Source organism: Lottia gigantea (genome assembly GCF_000327385.1).
Source record: "Lottia gigantea unplaced genomic scaffold LOTGIsca_11, whole genome shotgun sequence".
NCBI classification, from domain to species: Eukaryota; Metazoa; Mollusca; class Gastropoda; family Lottiidae; genus Lottia; species Lottia gigantea.
Genome location: NW_008707001.1, coordinates 4,122,884 through 4,141,098, shown reverse-complemented (window position 1 = coordinate 4,141,098; position 18,215 = coordinate 4,122,884). Strand labels below are relative to the sequence as shown.

General features: G+C 30.9%; 1 protein-coding gene across 1 annotated transcript; it reads left to right on the top strand.

The window, feature by feature from the left end:
- Positions 1-3,520: 3,520 nt before the first annotated feature.
- Positions 3,521-17,735, top strand: LOTGIDRAFT_110451 (hypothetical protein; the record flags this gene model as incomplete). Its single annotated transcript, XM_009047274.1, has 11 exons — positions 3,521-3,641; positions 4,716-4,882; positions 5,233-5,284; positions 6,033-6,097; positions 6,878-7,036; positions 7,759-7,860; positions 8,357-8,418; positions 8,738-8,851; positions 15,678-15,881; positions 16,339-16,434; positions 17,603-17,735. The coding sequence occupies 11 exons, from the start codon at positions 3,521-3,523 to the stop codon at positions 17,733-17,735; spliced, it is 1,275 nt and encodes a 424-aa protein (XP_009045522.1).
- Between the last annotated feature and the right edge of the window lie 480 nt (positions 17,736-18,215).

The window sequence follows — 18,215 nt, the reverse complement described above, 5'->3', positions numbered from 1 at the left end:
CTGGAAGCGAACGTTAACTTGTCATCTACCTACCTATCTATTCTGTAGCAGGGATGTTGTTTTAATGTTTTCATTGACAGACAAATTAATCATCTTGCTACTTGACTGTTCCAGGATTTATTCTGTAGCTAGTTTGCTATATCAGCATCTGCTGGAAGCGAAGGTTAACGTCATCTACCTACCTACCTATTCTGTAGCAGGGATGTTGTTTTAATGTTTTCATTGCCAGACAAATTAATCATCTTGCTACTTGACTGTTCATAGATTTATTCTGTAGCAGGGATGTTGTTTAAATGTTTTCATTGACAGACAAATTAATCATCTTGCTACTTGACTGTTCATAGATTTATTCTGTAGCAGGGATGTTGTTTAAATGTTTTCATTGCCAGACAAATTAATCATCTTGCTACTTGACTGTTTATGGAATTATGGTGTAGCAAGGATGATGTTCAATGTTTCCTAGCCAGACAATTTAATCATCTTCCTCTGTGTCTTTATGGCATTCTCCACCTATATTTAAAACAAGCCACCCTGGTGCTGGAACAATACAGAATACCGATCTCTATTATACTAGACATACTATAGAAGCATGAATAGACAAATATAACTTGACAAGATCCAGATTATATCGTTTTGTCTATTACCCTATATAGCATTACTTATCGTATCATGGCACAATTGGCAATAACCAGTACTTATCTTGATCAATGGTAGAGGGGATTTTGAAGTCATGAAATCTTCAGGCTATGCAGAAAGCCACCTTGGTTTTACAAGTTCATGTACAGCCATGACAAAAGCCCTGTTCTATAAAGTAAATGATGATTCTACTTGTCCTTTCGTAAAACAAAGTTTCAAATCAGTGTACAGATCTCTAGAGATTTAGTTCTTCTATAAATTCTATTTCAGTAAGACATTAAATCAAGAATTGATTTGATATTATCACAGTTAATCTAGCGTATTGTACATGAATATTTCAGAGGAAAGACAAATAACTTGTCTACAGGGGGATGACCCCCCTTCACCTAGAAAATAATTTACCCTGACTTTTGCCTCTTTCTACTTTCATACGTTGTATCATTTTTTATCAGAGCTGCCCTTGAAAATTCATTTTTGAAAAAAAAACATCTGAGACTACCTTTTCAACAATCTTTATAAAATGTTGGAAAAAAATATTTAAAAATAATAGAATTAAGATATTGTAGAAAGAAGAGTAATTAAATCCGGCCCACCATGAGTTATTAGACTATCTGTTTTTTACTATATTACGTGCTAAATATTTCTTTATATAGAAATAACATGCGACAAGGTGATACAAGATTGACAAGATATAATGGAAAGGGTGGTTGTGAGTGACGTAGACATCAATTTGGAGGGTATCACTTGTATGATTTACTCTCATCTTATTGATCCTGAACTCACTGTCTCTATGTTAGACCTCACTATTACTATTAAATAAGGAACTTGAATTCATTGTCTATATTGGACATTATAACAATTTATTTAAAGGAAAACTGTCACCATGTTAATTTTTCTTGTACTGTTTCTTAACTTTTCTTTCAGCCTAATTGAAATTATATCAAACTTTCTTACATACTTTGATTAACTTTTATTTTTAATATAGCCACCTCAGTTAAGGTCTAAATACTGGCCTCTTGAACATTTGTCCCAATAACCTTTTGATCTGACCTTTAACTAATCAAATTCCTTCACTCTAACAAAATCCCAGAGGTGGAGAGGGCAGAAATTTGTTAAAAGCAGGGTCATTAAATCAAAATTTGGCCTAGTTTTAATTATGTATACAGACTTTTCATTGATAAAACATTTATACAAGGACTTTATATTCATTGCCTTTTTTTAAACTTAAACACTTTATTAAAGGAGAGCTGCATATTCTCATCTGGAAGAATTCTAAAGTAGTGCCAATGTTGGATAAAAAACTTGAAGGTTAGATCTTTACCCTAGTGCTCTAGGGATCAAGAATTCCTATCAGAAAAGGTTGCTTTAATGCCAAAAGAAAAGAGCAATTTTTAAAAGTTCATTCAAGTGTTTGACAAGAATTGATATCTTTTTAATTTATACTTTCATAGACTAGTGTTTCTAAAAATATATGAATACATACTGTACATTTTTGTTAATTTAAATTTCTAGACAATCGTCCATTAAAGGGGTTTTCTAGAATTTTTATGCTTATCTGGGACACTGATAGCAACAATTTGCACCATTCCAATTTGGAGTCAGATGTCTGTCGTTCCTGCAATTTCACTAAAACTAATTGTCTCATGATGTCACTAATCATGAAAATTGCTTGTATCATATTATAAAGCCTTTCACGTTTAGTGATTTCATCAAATACTTTTTTTGTTTTAGTAGAATTGCAGGAACCACTGATGTCTGATTAAAAATTGGAATAAAGCAAATTGATGCTATCAGTGTTCTCGATACACATTAATTTTTTTATAAAACCTCTTTACAACCTCTTTAAAACAAGTTTATTCAAAGTTATAGACAATAAACAGTTTCAAACCAAAATTGACTTCCTGGATTTATATTAACTCTTTGTTTTGTCTTTTCTTAATGAAACAAACTATCTCATCCATAAAATTCCTGTTTTAGAATTGATTATTTACTTTGAATTGATCTTTATCAATAATTGAGTGAAATTGTCTTTCTACTAAATAATTATTATTAGTCTGTAACTTCTTTATCAGTTTATCTTAAAACTGATTAAATTGCTACAATAAGATCAATTCTTATCTTAATAACGAAAAAAAAATACTGTTTTATTCCTGAAAATTGTACTTTATTCACCTTTCTCAGTTAACAAAGAGCCAAAACTTTGTAATTTGTTAAGAATAAAAAAAAACAAGTTCTAACGATCCGCACCACAAACCCGAAACCGGAAACCGGAAACCAAAAATCCGAAACAACATATTGGCAATACTTTGATGCAGCAAATGAAATTTAAACAAGGAAGTATATCACTCATAGATAATATTTCATTATGAAAAGGTGTTAGGTGTTTAGAATTGCACCACACCTTCCAAATGTCAAAATATGAATTGCATGTTATTAAACAGTTATTATTTTCTCAAAATGTGCTGTAACCACAGAAGAATATCTGTAAAAAATAGTAACCAATAAATATGTTAATGAGCATTACAAATTGTTATCATAGTAATATGGATTTTTTCTTTAATGTATTCAAATTTATGCCTATTACCAAGCATATATTTACATCGTTTGGCCATATATATATATATATATATATATTTACTGATGTTTTACCTTTATACCAGCACTTTTATTTCCTCATTAGAAACAACAGACTCAGTGAGTTTGACGATTGCTTGCTAACTTGAGGGTCCAGGGTTTGGCATTGGTCGAGATATACCTTTGGACATTTCAATAAGGTTTGCCCATGTCAGTGATGCAGATTTGATGTGACTACATGGAAAATCCAATTTGGTGCAGAAGAGTGGGACACAAAAAAAATGTTTCAATTCAAATTAACACACAGCTAATGATTATTATTGTATATTTTCAGATGGATGCTCTAATTCAAGAAATGCAGAACGCAACAACTGGTGTTCCTATCAAATGTCAGAAAACATTTTTATCTACAATACCATCAGTATTTACAGGTAAGTACTTTATCTTTACACCATCAGTAATTACAGGTTAGTTCTTTATATTTACACCATCAGTATTTACAGGTAAGTTCTTTATCTTTACACCATCAGTATTTACAGGTAAGTTCTTTATCTTTACACCATCAGTAATTACAGGTAAGTACTTTATCTTTACACCATCAGTAATTACAGGTAAGTTCTTTATATTTACACCATCAGTATTTACAGGTTAGTTCTTTATATTTACACCATCAGTATTTACAGGTTAGTTCTTTATCTTTACACCATCAGTATTTACAGGTAAGTACTTTATCTTTACACCATCAGTAATTACAGGTTAGTTCTTTATATTTACACCATCAGTATTTACAGGTTAGTTCTTTATATTTACACCATCAGTATTTACAGGTAAGTTCTTTATCTTTACACCATCAGTAATTACAGGTTAGTTCTTTATATTTACACCATCAGTATTTACAGGTTAGTTCTTTATATTTACACCATCAGTATTTACAGGTAAGTTCTTTATCTTTACACCATCAGTATTTACAGGTTAGTTCTTTATCTTTACACCATCAGTATTTACAGGTAAGTTCTTTATCTTTACACCATCAGTATTTACAGGTAAGTTCTTTATCTTTACGCCATCAGTATTTACAGGTTAGTTCTTTATCTTTATACCATCAGTATTTAGAGGTTAGTTCTTTATCTTTACACCATCAGTATTTACAGGTTAGTTCTTTATCTTTATACCATCAGTATTTAGAGGTTAGTTCTTTATCTTTACACCATTAGTATTTACAAGTTAGTTCTTTTTAGTTTACCCTACTCCTTGTCCTTGTTTAATATTGGAATTTTATGTCTCCATTACCAATTTAACTTAAACTTATGGCTGGGAGGTATTGTTTGATATTACAATATTTATCTGTAATATATCACAGTATGGGTATAAAAACGTGACTGAACAAGATAATTTATCCCAAGGTGCATATAAAAACATGCAATGTAAATTGTAGTAAGGTATGCAAATGATATCAAGCTAACCAATTGATGAATTCAACTGATAAAATTGTTATGTTTTTACAGGTTTTGATGTGGTTAACTGGCTGAAAAAGAGATTAAATATAGACGAAAATGACTCAAACGAAGCCGCACATATCGCTAATTTATTATGTAAATTTGGATATTTTTTCCCTGTTTATGAAAGTAAAGTTATTGTTGTTAAAGAAGATACATCATTATACAGATTCCAGGTAAGCTTTGCTCTGAAGGAACCACAATGTTCCCTTACCTGATTTTTCAACTCTGTTTCCCCTATTGATGAAGCAGGTCTGACATGGATAAAGCCTAAAGTTTAGATGAAACAATCTATGGAGGCCTTGTGTGCTTCACGATGAGCATGTTAAAGATCCTTCGACAGTTGAAAATCAAAAGAGTTTGGGCTGATGCTGTTGTCATGGAAAACTTTCCCTCATTTCATACTGCTTGGCATTTTCTGCTTCATTAACCCTATCAAGTGTAGAAAAAGCAGATGGAAAACTTCCTTTAATTTTGTTTCTAATTAGTATAAGCTTATATTGTCTTATTGATGTGTTTTTTTCAGTGTCCATATTATTGGCCATCACAAGCTGTGGAACCTAATAATGTTGCTTATGGTGAGCTACCATTCAATTTCTTTCTAGTATTAATACATTGTGTGCTTACTTTAATTCTTGAGACTCTTCTGGAAAATATGGCCGAATGGACAGCCCTGGTGTAGTCATTGAAAGAAGTAAAATGTTCAAGGAATACATTAATATCTTATGAGGATGAAATTTTTTCAAATTCCATACAAAACCTCTTTAAATAATCCTTCTCTGAACCCTTTAATACATTGATAGACCTGAATTTTGATGTATAATGACTTCATTGAATTCATAGATTTAGTGCCCAAATCATGGCAGCAATTTTTCTTTCATAACCATTATGATATTAGACTTTAATGATATTCAGAAGTGAGGATAATCACAAGACAATATTATGGATAAGCACACTTCCTAACACTCTTGATTTCATGTTAAAGAAGTGTGTTTATTCCATAATATTGTCTTGTGTTAGTGAACCATTATGATGCCAGAATGGAAAAAGCATCTAGTAGATGGAACAATAAACTTGCTACAGGCTGTGCACATTAAAGATCCCTTGACAATTGGAAATCGAAAAAGAGCAGGCTAATGCTGCTGTCCTGGAAAAATTTCCCTCATTGCACCCTGCATGGCGTTGCCCGTCTTCATTAGCCCATATGGTGCAGAAAAGTAGGACGTAAAACTCCATTCATTTCATTTCATTTTGATGCCAGAAGCTACTCAGTTGATTTTAGATATTCCTACATTGAAAGTATTTTTTTTATTTACTTGTTTACAGCAATCCATTTAGCCAAAAGATCTATGCGAAATAAACAGAAACATGGTTTAGAAGATTATGAACAGGTAAAAGATTGGGATTAAGCCGGCTGTTTATCTATAGGCTACATTTTAATTCAGAAATGCAATTGATTTTGGGATAAGGCTGTTACTCTGTCATTTTGAAACTATAATAAGTTAAAGAATTGTACTGAATATTTTATTTCATGTTATTAATTAGAATTATGAATCAATAAAAATCATTGGTGTATAATATATTTAATATACATGAATGTTATGAGTAACAGATGTTACAATATATAATATTAATCTACTAGTTTGTTCATTCATCTGATGAATTGTGATGTAATAGTTTTTAATATTCAGTAAAATTTCTCCATACTGAGACATAATTATAAACATGATATAGGCTAGAACATTCAACAATTTTAGGGGAGTAAGATTGGCTTAAGGTTCAGGGTTTTATCCCAGCATATGTCAATTTTCCTAACCTTGTTTCCCCCCGTAGGTGAATCAGGCTTAAGGGACTGCCATGGAAAAAGTGTAGTCGTTCAGATGCGACTACAGGCAGTACACGTTAAAGATCCCTTGACAGTTTGAAATTGAAACTGCTGTGTTGGCAAAATTTTCCTCATTGTGCATTACATAGTATTGTCTGTCTTCAGTAGCCCATAAAGAGTAGTAGGACGTAACAATCAATTTATTTCATTTTAACTCAGTGTTCAAATGTTAATGCCCAAAATACTTTGATCCTGTGCAACTAAGTGCTCCCTTCCCTTAACATCTAAAAGACCTGATAACACCAAAACAAATACTCTTTAAACATAATTTATCATATGATTACAGACTGCTTTAACCAAGTTACAGAAGATGTTATGTGATAAATGGAAGTTTATATGTGATCAGGCTCAAGAGCAAGTCTCGCTGGCCAAGGAGAGGCGTAGAACTGATAAAGCTATATTAGACAGTCAGGAACGAGCTTTTTGGAAAGTTCATAGACCACCTGTAAGTTTAAACCCCATACTCAGGGCCGTATGCAGCGCTCTTACCTTGACTAAAGTTGAACTGTGGCTAAAGTCGAACTTTACAAAGTTAGGATTAAGGCTTTCATTTTTTACATTTGATAGTCAAATTTAAGCACGACTTTCGTAAAGATCGATCGGTGCATACCTAAAGTTCGACTTAAGTCTAACTTTAGTCAAAGTTTAAGTACAGTACAAGCGCTGCATATGGCCCTAATACTTTTGCTAATCGTAAAGTGTTTTACATTATGGTAAGGTTTAGAATGGTGCAAAATAAAATTGTAGATTTACCCACTTGATATTGTTTGAAAACCTCTCAACATATCTTAAAATTGAAGAACTCTGCAAAGTGCTAAGGTGTCCATTTTTAGATTATCTGGAGCAGAGCCAGTTATACTCAAACGCCTTCAAGTCCAAAAGTAAAGGACCAAAATATTCAGGTGCCAAATTAGTCTCCTGCTATTGATTCATAATTCTTCATAATCCAATATCTTATTCTTACATTAGAAGGGAAACAACTCTATCATCTGTATATTTTAAGTGCCTGTCCATTCTTATATTATCGGTTGTCTATGAGATGTACAAAGCCATACATACTCAAGTTCCAAATAGCATAAAAGTATAACGCCTAAATTTTTAATGATCTGATAAGTTATTCTTACATAAGAAGTGAAATAACTCTTTCATCTGTATATATATTTTTAGCCTGGTCAAACAAAATATGTGGAAGATGGACCCAAGAGAAATTTTCAACCCAGTCAAATGGCTGCAAGAAAAAGAAAGAATCGAGATCTATTGCAAAAAGAGGTATTGAAATTCCTTGTAGTCCAGAGATCTTATTATTAAAAACTTAACTCAAGAGTTTCTATTATCTGATCAATCAAAAAAATTGACTTAGAAATAAGTTTTATTAGCCATCAGGGGCCTTATTCTCCAAATCTTAAATTAAATAACCAGATTTGAAGAAATACAGTAATCAGGTTACTGGAACTCTTAAATCATATTAATTTAAGCTTTCAAAAATAAGGCCTCAGATTAATGTTTGCCTTAAATAAGCTTGATTGTATTTGCCAGCCATGACTGATAGAAAGTCCCAAACTTTGGCTTTGACTTTGTCGTAATTTGAAAATGTGTATTCCATGGTAGATAACTCTTTGGTTAAATTCTAAACCTGAAATATCCCTGTTTTATCTATACATAGCATCACTAGGTCGATCTTAATTAAAAATCAGTTAGGCTTTTCTACTTGACCTCTCTAATTAGTTCTCATGGTTAAAAATTATTTTTCTTTAATTTGATGCAGGTTATCCATTGGCGGAATGCTATTAACCGATGTCGTATGAAAACTTCCACTGCCATAGAAAGGTAAGTCAAAGATATTTTTATGACTTTTTTTTAAGTTTTCAGGGTTTGAAAATTCTCTGAGCCCTCATCTCTACTTTCCAAAATTTATCCACAAATTTGGTTTAGTAGTGTAGGATGAGACTTATATTATAGATAAAGTATATGTTTATCCATTATTCCATTTATGATCAATGACATCCTTTTATGCTGTCCAATTTTTTTTCGTTTTTATTAAAAATCGGATGAAATACTAGCAACAATTTTAAAAAGGGCAATTTCTTTATTGCTTTTTTTAAATTTTGATATTAGTAAGGTGAATAAACTTCTAAATTTCTTTCAGTTATTTAAGTCGATTGGAACAATTTGAAGACAACGATCCTTTTATTGCTGGAGTACAGCCCTCTAATCCATGGATAACTGAAGATACGACATATTTTGATATGAACAGTGATACGTAAGTTTATTTTGTTAACTTAAATATTTATTCATTAATTCCATATATGATTTATAAAACCTTTCAGTCCTATCTCGGCTTAGGTCAGCTCCCAGTCTAGAAGCTACCTCTATATTCATTCTGTAGCTTTCTATAACAATAACTGGTAAGAATAGATCCTATCATGGTTATTTCCCTTTAGTTGCAAGTGTTAGTATCTGAATATTGTAAAATGTATGAATGTATGTACCTTAATGAGTAATTCGTGAGAAAAAAAAAAGTCATCTTGTCTTTTTACATTACATAATAAATTCTGTCTGATAACTTAAAAATAAATAAATAGAATCTTATGGTATATTTCTCCTGCGTGCTTATTCTCAAAACGATTTTAGCGCTTGGATGTGCTACTCTCTGTCCTAGGTTCTTATCTTCTAATATTGATTCTAGGACATCCTAGCGCTAAGATTGTTTCGAGAATACATGGCCAGACTTTCCTTGCACATGTAGAACAGGTGACCCTTTAATGCTTTATTATTATCTGATATCTTTTCCCTGAAAGCTTGAAAAATTGTAGCATTTAAAACACGTAGTAGAACAACCATCCAGTATATATCTCAACAATTTAAATTTTACTCTGTTTAAAAATATTTTGACATGAAAAACAAGTCTAGGTTATATTTTTGTTGTTTGAAAATACACTAAACTAAAATATACCAATACACCAGTATAATAGTATCTTTTGTATTCTTATAATACCAAATCAATTAGCTATTTCACAAGACTTGAAATTGGCAATAATGTGAATGCTGTAATAAATTAGAAAATTACCACAGCATTAGTCATGTAGATTTTCTCCATAAAAGGATATAGATAGGTGTTCTAGGTGGGACAGTAATAATTTTACTAGAGCTTGATGCCACTTTGAAACTTGCATCCCTTTTGGAGAGTCCACATAGCTTATATTTGATACTTTAATAAAATGAATATTGAATATAGAACAATTGTTTGCCATCAGAGTTGCTTTCAGGCATGTTAAAACATTGGAATGTGAATACCAATTAAAAGAATTTAACATAATGATTGAAATACCAATATTGTAATGATTCTAAGTGCAGATAACTTGATTGTCAATAGAAATTAAATAGTTATTAAAAGGCGTAATAGTTTCATAATAATGAATTATATGTATATTCCAAATACAATATATTGACATTAATGCTTGCCAATTTTATATGCCCACAGAACTGTTATTGAATATAAGTTCGTACAAGCAAGACAATTTAGTAAATCAAAATCTCATCCAAAGTATGACAAAATCAGAAGTAAAGTTGTATAGTAGTGTCAGGTGTTTCGAAAAGAGTAAACATGGTCTGATTTGAGAGTCATGGTTGATGGAAAAGTAGATTGCATTTGAATATGTTTTGGGGGTGGATCATGGTGTGGTGGGGGTCAGTGCCTCCTCCTGTAACCCTGAGAAAATTATATATCTGGGCAAACATCAACTATTCATGTTCCAAGTAGGTATTTGGAATGGTACAATAGAGGTATGTAGGTAGATGACAAGTTAACATTCGCTTCCAGCGGATGCTGATATCGCAAACTAGGTAGTTGTTGGTAGTCATGGTAGTTAGTAGTTGGATGGTACAATAGAGGAACTATATTACATATATACTGATAATTAAGTTATTAATTATATAAGGTTCATTAGTAGGAATTGATGTTGACATTCAGCCAGCATCCACCAGATGGCTTTAATTACCGTATATACCAATCAGTATGCCACGACATTTCATTAACTCAATTGACTTTTGGCATCAATATCTTTTCTTCACTATAATTAATACCAAATTTGGAATCCATATAGAATCAGTACTTACTTATATCATATTAGCTAATGTTGGTCACAGAATTCAAGGGATGTAACCCTTTTATTTTCCATTTTAACATCATATTGATCTGAGGGGGTTTTCTGAACAAAAATGTCAAAAATTTATATTTATTGCTTCATTTATTAATTGTTGATATTTGTAGTCGAGATTAATTTGCAGGATTTCCAAAAAAAATGTCAAAAATTAATTTTCATTGTTCCATTTATGAAATTATAGTATTTATAATGGTATTTGTGATAAAGTTTTGCTGAATGTTGGAATTTCTGGTCTGTTATCCTTTATATTAAGTTATGTTCATTTTCTCTGTTATTATTGTTATGCTATTAGGGACCTAAAAGGCTATCTGGATGTACATCAGTTAATTAGAAGTCTATATTCCTTTAAAGATTAAGCCAGTTTCATTTTCCTGAGTGTAATCTATTCAGAAATGACTTGATCTGGTTCTCTTCAGACCTATATGAACTTCTTTTGATAAATTAAATTGGAATCGATTTTTCATATATTTTCTGTACTTGTATTCAAGGTTCAATATATCTTATTTGTATTAAATGAAATGATGATGTTATTCTCCTAAAACACCTAGGAATCAACAAGTTTATTTCAAAGTGCTTTAAAATTATTATGTGCAATGAAAATAACAGTTGACTCATCCTTACATTCTTTGATTGTTATCACGTCAGGCATGCATATTGAAAATGTAAACTTTTATTATTGTGAAGAACTAATCATTCTCATCAACAACTGGCATCGTATTCCATCTTGAATGATTCAGAATAGATATTGGATGCACCTAGACATTTGTGGCTTTTGAATTTGTGGTTTGAACTTGATTACTAAAAGTATTCTTAACATTCCATTTATAATTAGTTTGGAATAATTGTTTTCCATGCAAGTATATCTATTTAGATATATAGAATAAATATTTTTACTGTGTTTAAGTAGGTCAAAATTTGAATTAATTTGGTTTAAAATTTTAAAAAATGAGTTTATTGGTAAATTAGGAAAGAATCAATCACTAAAAGTTGGAGATAAAACTGACATATTTCTTGACTGTGATCAATATATATGAGTTATATCATTGGCTGGTATCGTTAATAAGTGTATATTTGTGTAATTATATGAAAATTTTATTTGATTTTCTGGAATGTTACATGATGAAGTGGATGTTATAACAGGAAATCTGATCAAAAATCTATAATCTTCCATCACTCATAATTTCAAGTATTTGTCGTTCTCTGTGTAGATTGTTGATCGTGTTAAAAGACCAATATTTGGAGAGAATGGTTTTCGCCGGAAGTCAATTCATGTATATTGGAGAAAGTTATTGATAGCTGGCACTTCAAATAAACCTGCTTGCTAATCAAACATGTTAAAAGACGTCATTGTATCTAGACATCGTGGTTTATGAGGATATTTACCGTGTGAATTTAGACTTTGAAGTTTGTGTTATATGTATTGAAATAATAAAGTGAAAGTAGAGGTATAATAAGAATGATATAAGAATCAATGAAGTTAGATTTAATATATTGGCTGATTGATATTAAAGATGGTCAAAGAACACAATATGATGCCAGTTTGCTGCTCTGGGTAAAGTTTATTCTTCATTATGTTTGTTTTGTTGACTTGATCATGACTTGATCATGACTTGATCATGACTTCTTAACTGGTCAAAATATCTTTATTTTAATCCTTTGAACTCTGAGTTTGAATCACAAAAAGATGTGGCTGTAGAGCAGTCACTGTTGTTGTAATTGTTAAAGGGATTCAAATTCAAAAGAGTCTTTTGTAGCATTTGTATGTGTACTGAAAATTCAGACGGATAAAGATTTGGAATAATGCAAATAAAATCTATAAAATAGCCTGGTACTCATTCAAAGATTCTGGAATGGAATTCTTGTACTGGGTAAAGTTTCAAGCATTTTGTATATTTTTTGAGGAGTTGACATTGGAAAACTTGTCATTTATCATTATGTTGAAGTTGACATCTTCATTGCGAAAGCTCTTGAGAAGTTGCTTCCGCATGGATGTACTAAATTGTTTATGTGTATCAGGGACACTGATGGCATCAATTTGCATCATTCCAATTTTCAATCAGACATCTGTGGTTCTTCGAAATTCCACAAAAATTGTTTAATGATGTCACTAATTGCAAAATATACTTCACATATCACATGAGGCCATTGCAATTAGTGAATTCATCAAACACTTAGTAAACTAATGTCACAATGAATTATTTTAAAAGTAATTTCTTTGACATTTGAACAGACTTTTTTTTGAAAATTAATTTAAATAGAAACTGGATTGATGATATATTGTGAAACTGTTGCTCATCATCCTGCAGTGATTAATGATTCATATGATTAGATACCTTTTACAAATACAAGATGTCTTGCTATGGAATATGCCAGATATTCCACGATCACTCTCAATTTGTCTAAGGACTGCTGTAGACCACTGACATGAGTGCACAGATTACAATTGCAAACCCGAATTGATATATTTTGATAATATAATTTTAGATGATAATGAAACTCATCAGAACGGTATAGAAATATTGATATTTGAAATAAGTTAGTCAAAGTGTAAAATGATACTGGTTTATGTTTCTGAGAATCAAGCAAAGTGAAATTCTGAGTTTTTGGGGTTTTTATCTCTGATGTTCTGAGTGCAGTTAGAGAAAGTATGCTGAAACATTGTCATCAATTTATAAGCATCAACATCCAGGAACTGTAGCCCAAGAGGTATTGCACATTTGCATAATTACGGACTGAGTTGGAAAAAGGGTTTATTGGTTTGGTTGGGACAATAAACTGAGGTCGCATGTACCACAGGGAGTGTACACTAAAGTTCAGATGGAACACTTAACCAAGGCTGTGTGTATTACAGGCTGTTTACATTAAAGGTCTTCTGACAAGTTGGACATTATCTCACTGCACACTGCATGGCTAACCCAATCAGGTGCAGAAAAGCAGGATGTAAAACTTCATTTAATTTCTAGTGTAAAATGTCTTGTAAATGTCGTCTTGATTAACAATCTCTGTCATCCTCTTTATATAGATTGATCAGATACCATAACATTCACAGTACATCTATTATTCATTAATATTAAAATACCGGACTCTTTTACACTGGAAAATCTATAGGTAATGCCTGTGACAATATAGTTTGATATATCAAAAAGATTTGATATACCTAGATAAGAAAAAGATAAACTACTAATTAAATACGTTTCTTTTCGTATTAGTAATTTATTTTATTTGTAAAAGGTTGGTTAATTGACAACAAATTTTTTATGCTGATAATATCAGAGTCGACAAATCAGCCAGTGTTGGTCCTAAATCCATTTCATTTACTTCTGTTGGCATATATCTTTGTGCTTGGCATAGTTAATTTTGAATAACAAAGCCTTCATTAATGGATTATTTGGTTTGATGTTGAAGTTTATATTGACACATATTTTCATATAGAATTAAATTCATTGCTCATTATTCATGGCTGCATTCTACTTACACATTTTATTGTTCAAATCTTCCTTGTTGATTCACCAAATATAGCAGGAAATGGTTTAGTGCAGGACATACATAGGACATAATGTCAGAGGTTGTTAACTCTACAATTATTGGATAGTTTATTTGATTTAGAAAATGATTAAAATAGATAGTACCCTCGGTAAAAAGTTGTATGTTGAAAACTTCTATATTTTAAAGGGAGTATAAAGATTTTTTTTTCATGGGCATTGGTTGCATTGATTTCCAATTTTCAGTCAGACGTCTGTGGGTTTTCTTATTCCACTAAATCTAAGTATTTCATATCACTATTAGCAGCTGTTGTGATAGCGAAATTTCAAAATGTTCAGTTTTAGTGGAATTGGAAATATATATTAAATTGAAATTATTACTGCTTTTAACCCTTTGATCACTGAGTGAATAATATAGTACATGATATACTCTAAAAAATATGCAGGTATTATCTCTATCTCTGAAGCTGTAGAAAAGGTTTTAGGTTTGGAATTAAAATATTATACAGAATTCATAACCTTTTGACAACATTCTATCTAGCTACCAGCTGGTACATAGCATTTGAAGTAAAAAAAAAATCAATAATTAACTTAACTAATAAGATTATGGATTAATTAATACTTGGTTTAATTAGAACTAATTTTACACTTGATTGAATTTTTTAATCTTGGTTCAATAATTTCCTGTTTTTCTAAGATAAATCCTAATTCCTGTGATGTAGGGTTTATTCCAATCGGAAGAAAGGTTGTTATTGAAGTGGAAAAGTTTCATGTTAGTTTCTAGATGAGATATATCTGTAGATTTATGAGCATATTGTAAGTCATCTTACAAACATTTCATGTTGCAAGTGGGCGTAGCAGGTGTTATCCACTATCTGTTGCCTAAAGTTTGTAGCAAAATGTCTATTGTAATGTTTATTTAGAATTAACTCAAAGTAACTCTCTGTCTCACAACAAGCCCCAGACTTATCACTCTGAAATGTAATACCCAATTTTTGAAAATTAATTATATCAGATGGTTAATAAAATGATTAGATGAGTCTCATCATGAGGTCAAGGATATGTGTTACATAACATGTCCTAATAAAAACAACCTATTTGTTCTGAGTTTCAAATACATGAGGCTTAGCTCATACATACACCATTCAATGTAATAATGAATAGTCCACTTCTAATAGTCTAATAGTCTAATCTCTAATTTTTTTTTTTAGCAATAATATCTGCATGTATGGTTGTTAATAATGCCATGGATATTAATATTGTCAAGACTTCCATTTGTTTTTATGCAATTGTAGATGAATGACATTTGATTTACATTCTGAATAGAGATACAGATACAGATCAACCTATATATAGAAATATTCATACAATTATATTGGTTAAAGCATCAGAAGTTTTTCATTTTAAACAAGATCACCAAAGTTTATTTTTGATATTTCAGTATTGAAATCCCAACTGAACAAAGAATCAAGAAATGGTCTGTGAGTTTTCACGAGTTGTTATCCGATCCTATTGGTTTACAAGAATTTGAGAATTTTTTAAAGAAGGAATACAGTCAGGAGAATATAAGATTCTGGGCAGCTTGTGAACAGTTAAAGTTTTGTCCTGTCTCTGATATACCTTCTAGAGTGGAGAGAATATATGAGTAAGTCAGATTTTGACTAAAAGAGGAAATAAATGATATAATGTATATATTTTTTCAACCCTACTTTTGTGACAAAATGAAGTGAGAATTGTACATTTCTATACCATATTAGTCTAATATGAAGAATCTTAAAGACCACAGCTTTCGTCCTTTGCAACAAATTGGTGAACCTTCACGAGGACAAAAAGCTTTTGCCAATTTCGAAATAGGACTCTTCACATTGAGCCTTAAGCCTAGCATTGCACAATAATGAATTTAATTACGTTGTGTTCTATACCTACTCTAGATGGAAATTTACTTTTTCTATTATAATAAGATAATACATAGTAAACATTACTTCTAGTGTTACATAACATGTGAAAATAACATTATTTATCACACAGTGTTATTAACACATATTGAATAGATATACCTGGGAATATATAATTGCTACATTGTATCATTGTTTATCTTTCAGAGAGTTCTTAACCAGTGGTTCCTCGCATGAAGTTAACATCGATAGCAAAACAATGGAAAGTGTTCAAATAAATCGAAAATCCGCAAAACCAAGCAGGTAAAACCTTTGGTCTATTTATCCCAAAGAAATTACACGACCACATTATTATCATTTGATAAGAAAAAAAAATTCAGTAATACAGTAGGATCAGGTTTGATTTTCGGAAAAGCATAGTTAAAGATAATTTTAGTGTTCCAAATACCCTCTTAGATATTACCAAATTTGATTTTGAATTTAGTTCTATCAAGAATCCAAAATATACCTTAAAAGTTTGATTTAATTTTATCATTTGCCATTCCTGGTTCCAGGTTTTCTAAAAGCTCTTTTGCATTAATAATTACATTATAGATCAAATTTGAATATATTGTAAGAATTTAGACAGCTTAAAGCTTAATGCTTCTGCCTTGACAAACAATCTCCAAGATAGTAATTGTAGTTGTCATGCCTTAAGTACAAATATCATAAATGAATTCATTGGACTCGTATTATTCTGATAACTGAACGCTTTTTACTGTGTACTGTTTGCTTGCCTTTGCCAAAAACACAGTGTTAATATAACAGAGTTTGGTATAGTGCATTGAGACGAGTCTCAATGAAAGCACTGGCCTTGGTCACAGTATAGTTTTAGTACTAATTAGAAACTAAGAATTAAAATTTAAGGGAGAGCACGCCCTGTATTTGAAAGGATATTTGAGGATAATCAATAAAATAAGAAGAGTATAATGAATTAATAAATAATAGGGATGTATAATATATAATATGTGTTATAATAACAGTTGTATTTTAATGAGTTGAGCAATATTGATTAATTCTATAGTTAATTCTACTATATAAATAACAATTTCTTTCTCTAGATTTTATTTCTATTGATTCATTTTATCATCAACTTACAGAAATTTCTTCAAAACATAAAACATGAACTACCAATATTGTTATATTAAACTATATTTAGATTTGAAGTTGCAAAATACCATACATACTGTATTCATTCTAATTTTATGACGTCAGTAATACCGAAGGGCTTTATGTGATAAAGCATATTTTGCAATTAGTGACGTCATCAAACACTCAGGTTTAGTGGAATTGCAGAAACCACAGATGTCTGATTGAAAATTTGAATGGTGCAAATTGAAATCATTGTCCCTGATTCACATAAAAATTATGAAAACCTCTTTACAATCCCTGACATGTTATGTTTGAATATTATTAAATCTGACTTTTTTAGATTTACATTTGAAGCTGCAAAAGAACATATATATACATTGATGAAAAAAGATAGTTATCCCAGATTTTTACGATCAGACCATTATAAAACACTGCTGTCTAATGCTCTTACACCTTTCTCAAAGAAAAAGTAAGTATTCATAATAATTAGGGCTAGTTAGATGGTTCCTTACCTTTTGACCCCTTTGTACCACTTTTATGCATCATTTTTTGGTACTCCTTTCTCACTTGAAGAATCAAATGGCATAATTGAAGCTAACAAGGAATTCATTGTATTGGATAAGGGTCAAGAAATTAACTGAAAACCATAGAATTTTTACTTTCCTGTTTACTTTCAGCTTCTTTAACCATTCCCATCTTCATTAGCCCAATCAGATATATTTACAAGCTAATAATTATGGTTTTGTCCATTTCTAGAATCATTTCAACCCTTTCAATATTGATTATCTGTCTTACAGATTTTTTAACTTTGGATCAAGTAGAAAGAAGTTGAATTTAACACCGAGTCCCCAACCTAAGAGAAGAAGTAGTGAGGGGAAAGATGGTTTTGAGAATAATTCTATAGCACACCATTCATTTAGTACTGGTAATCTACGTGAATTAGATGATAGAAC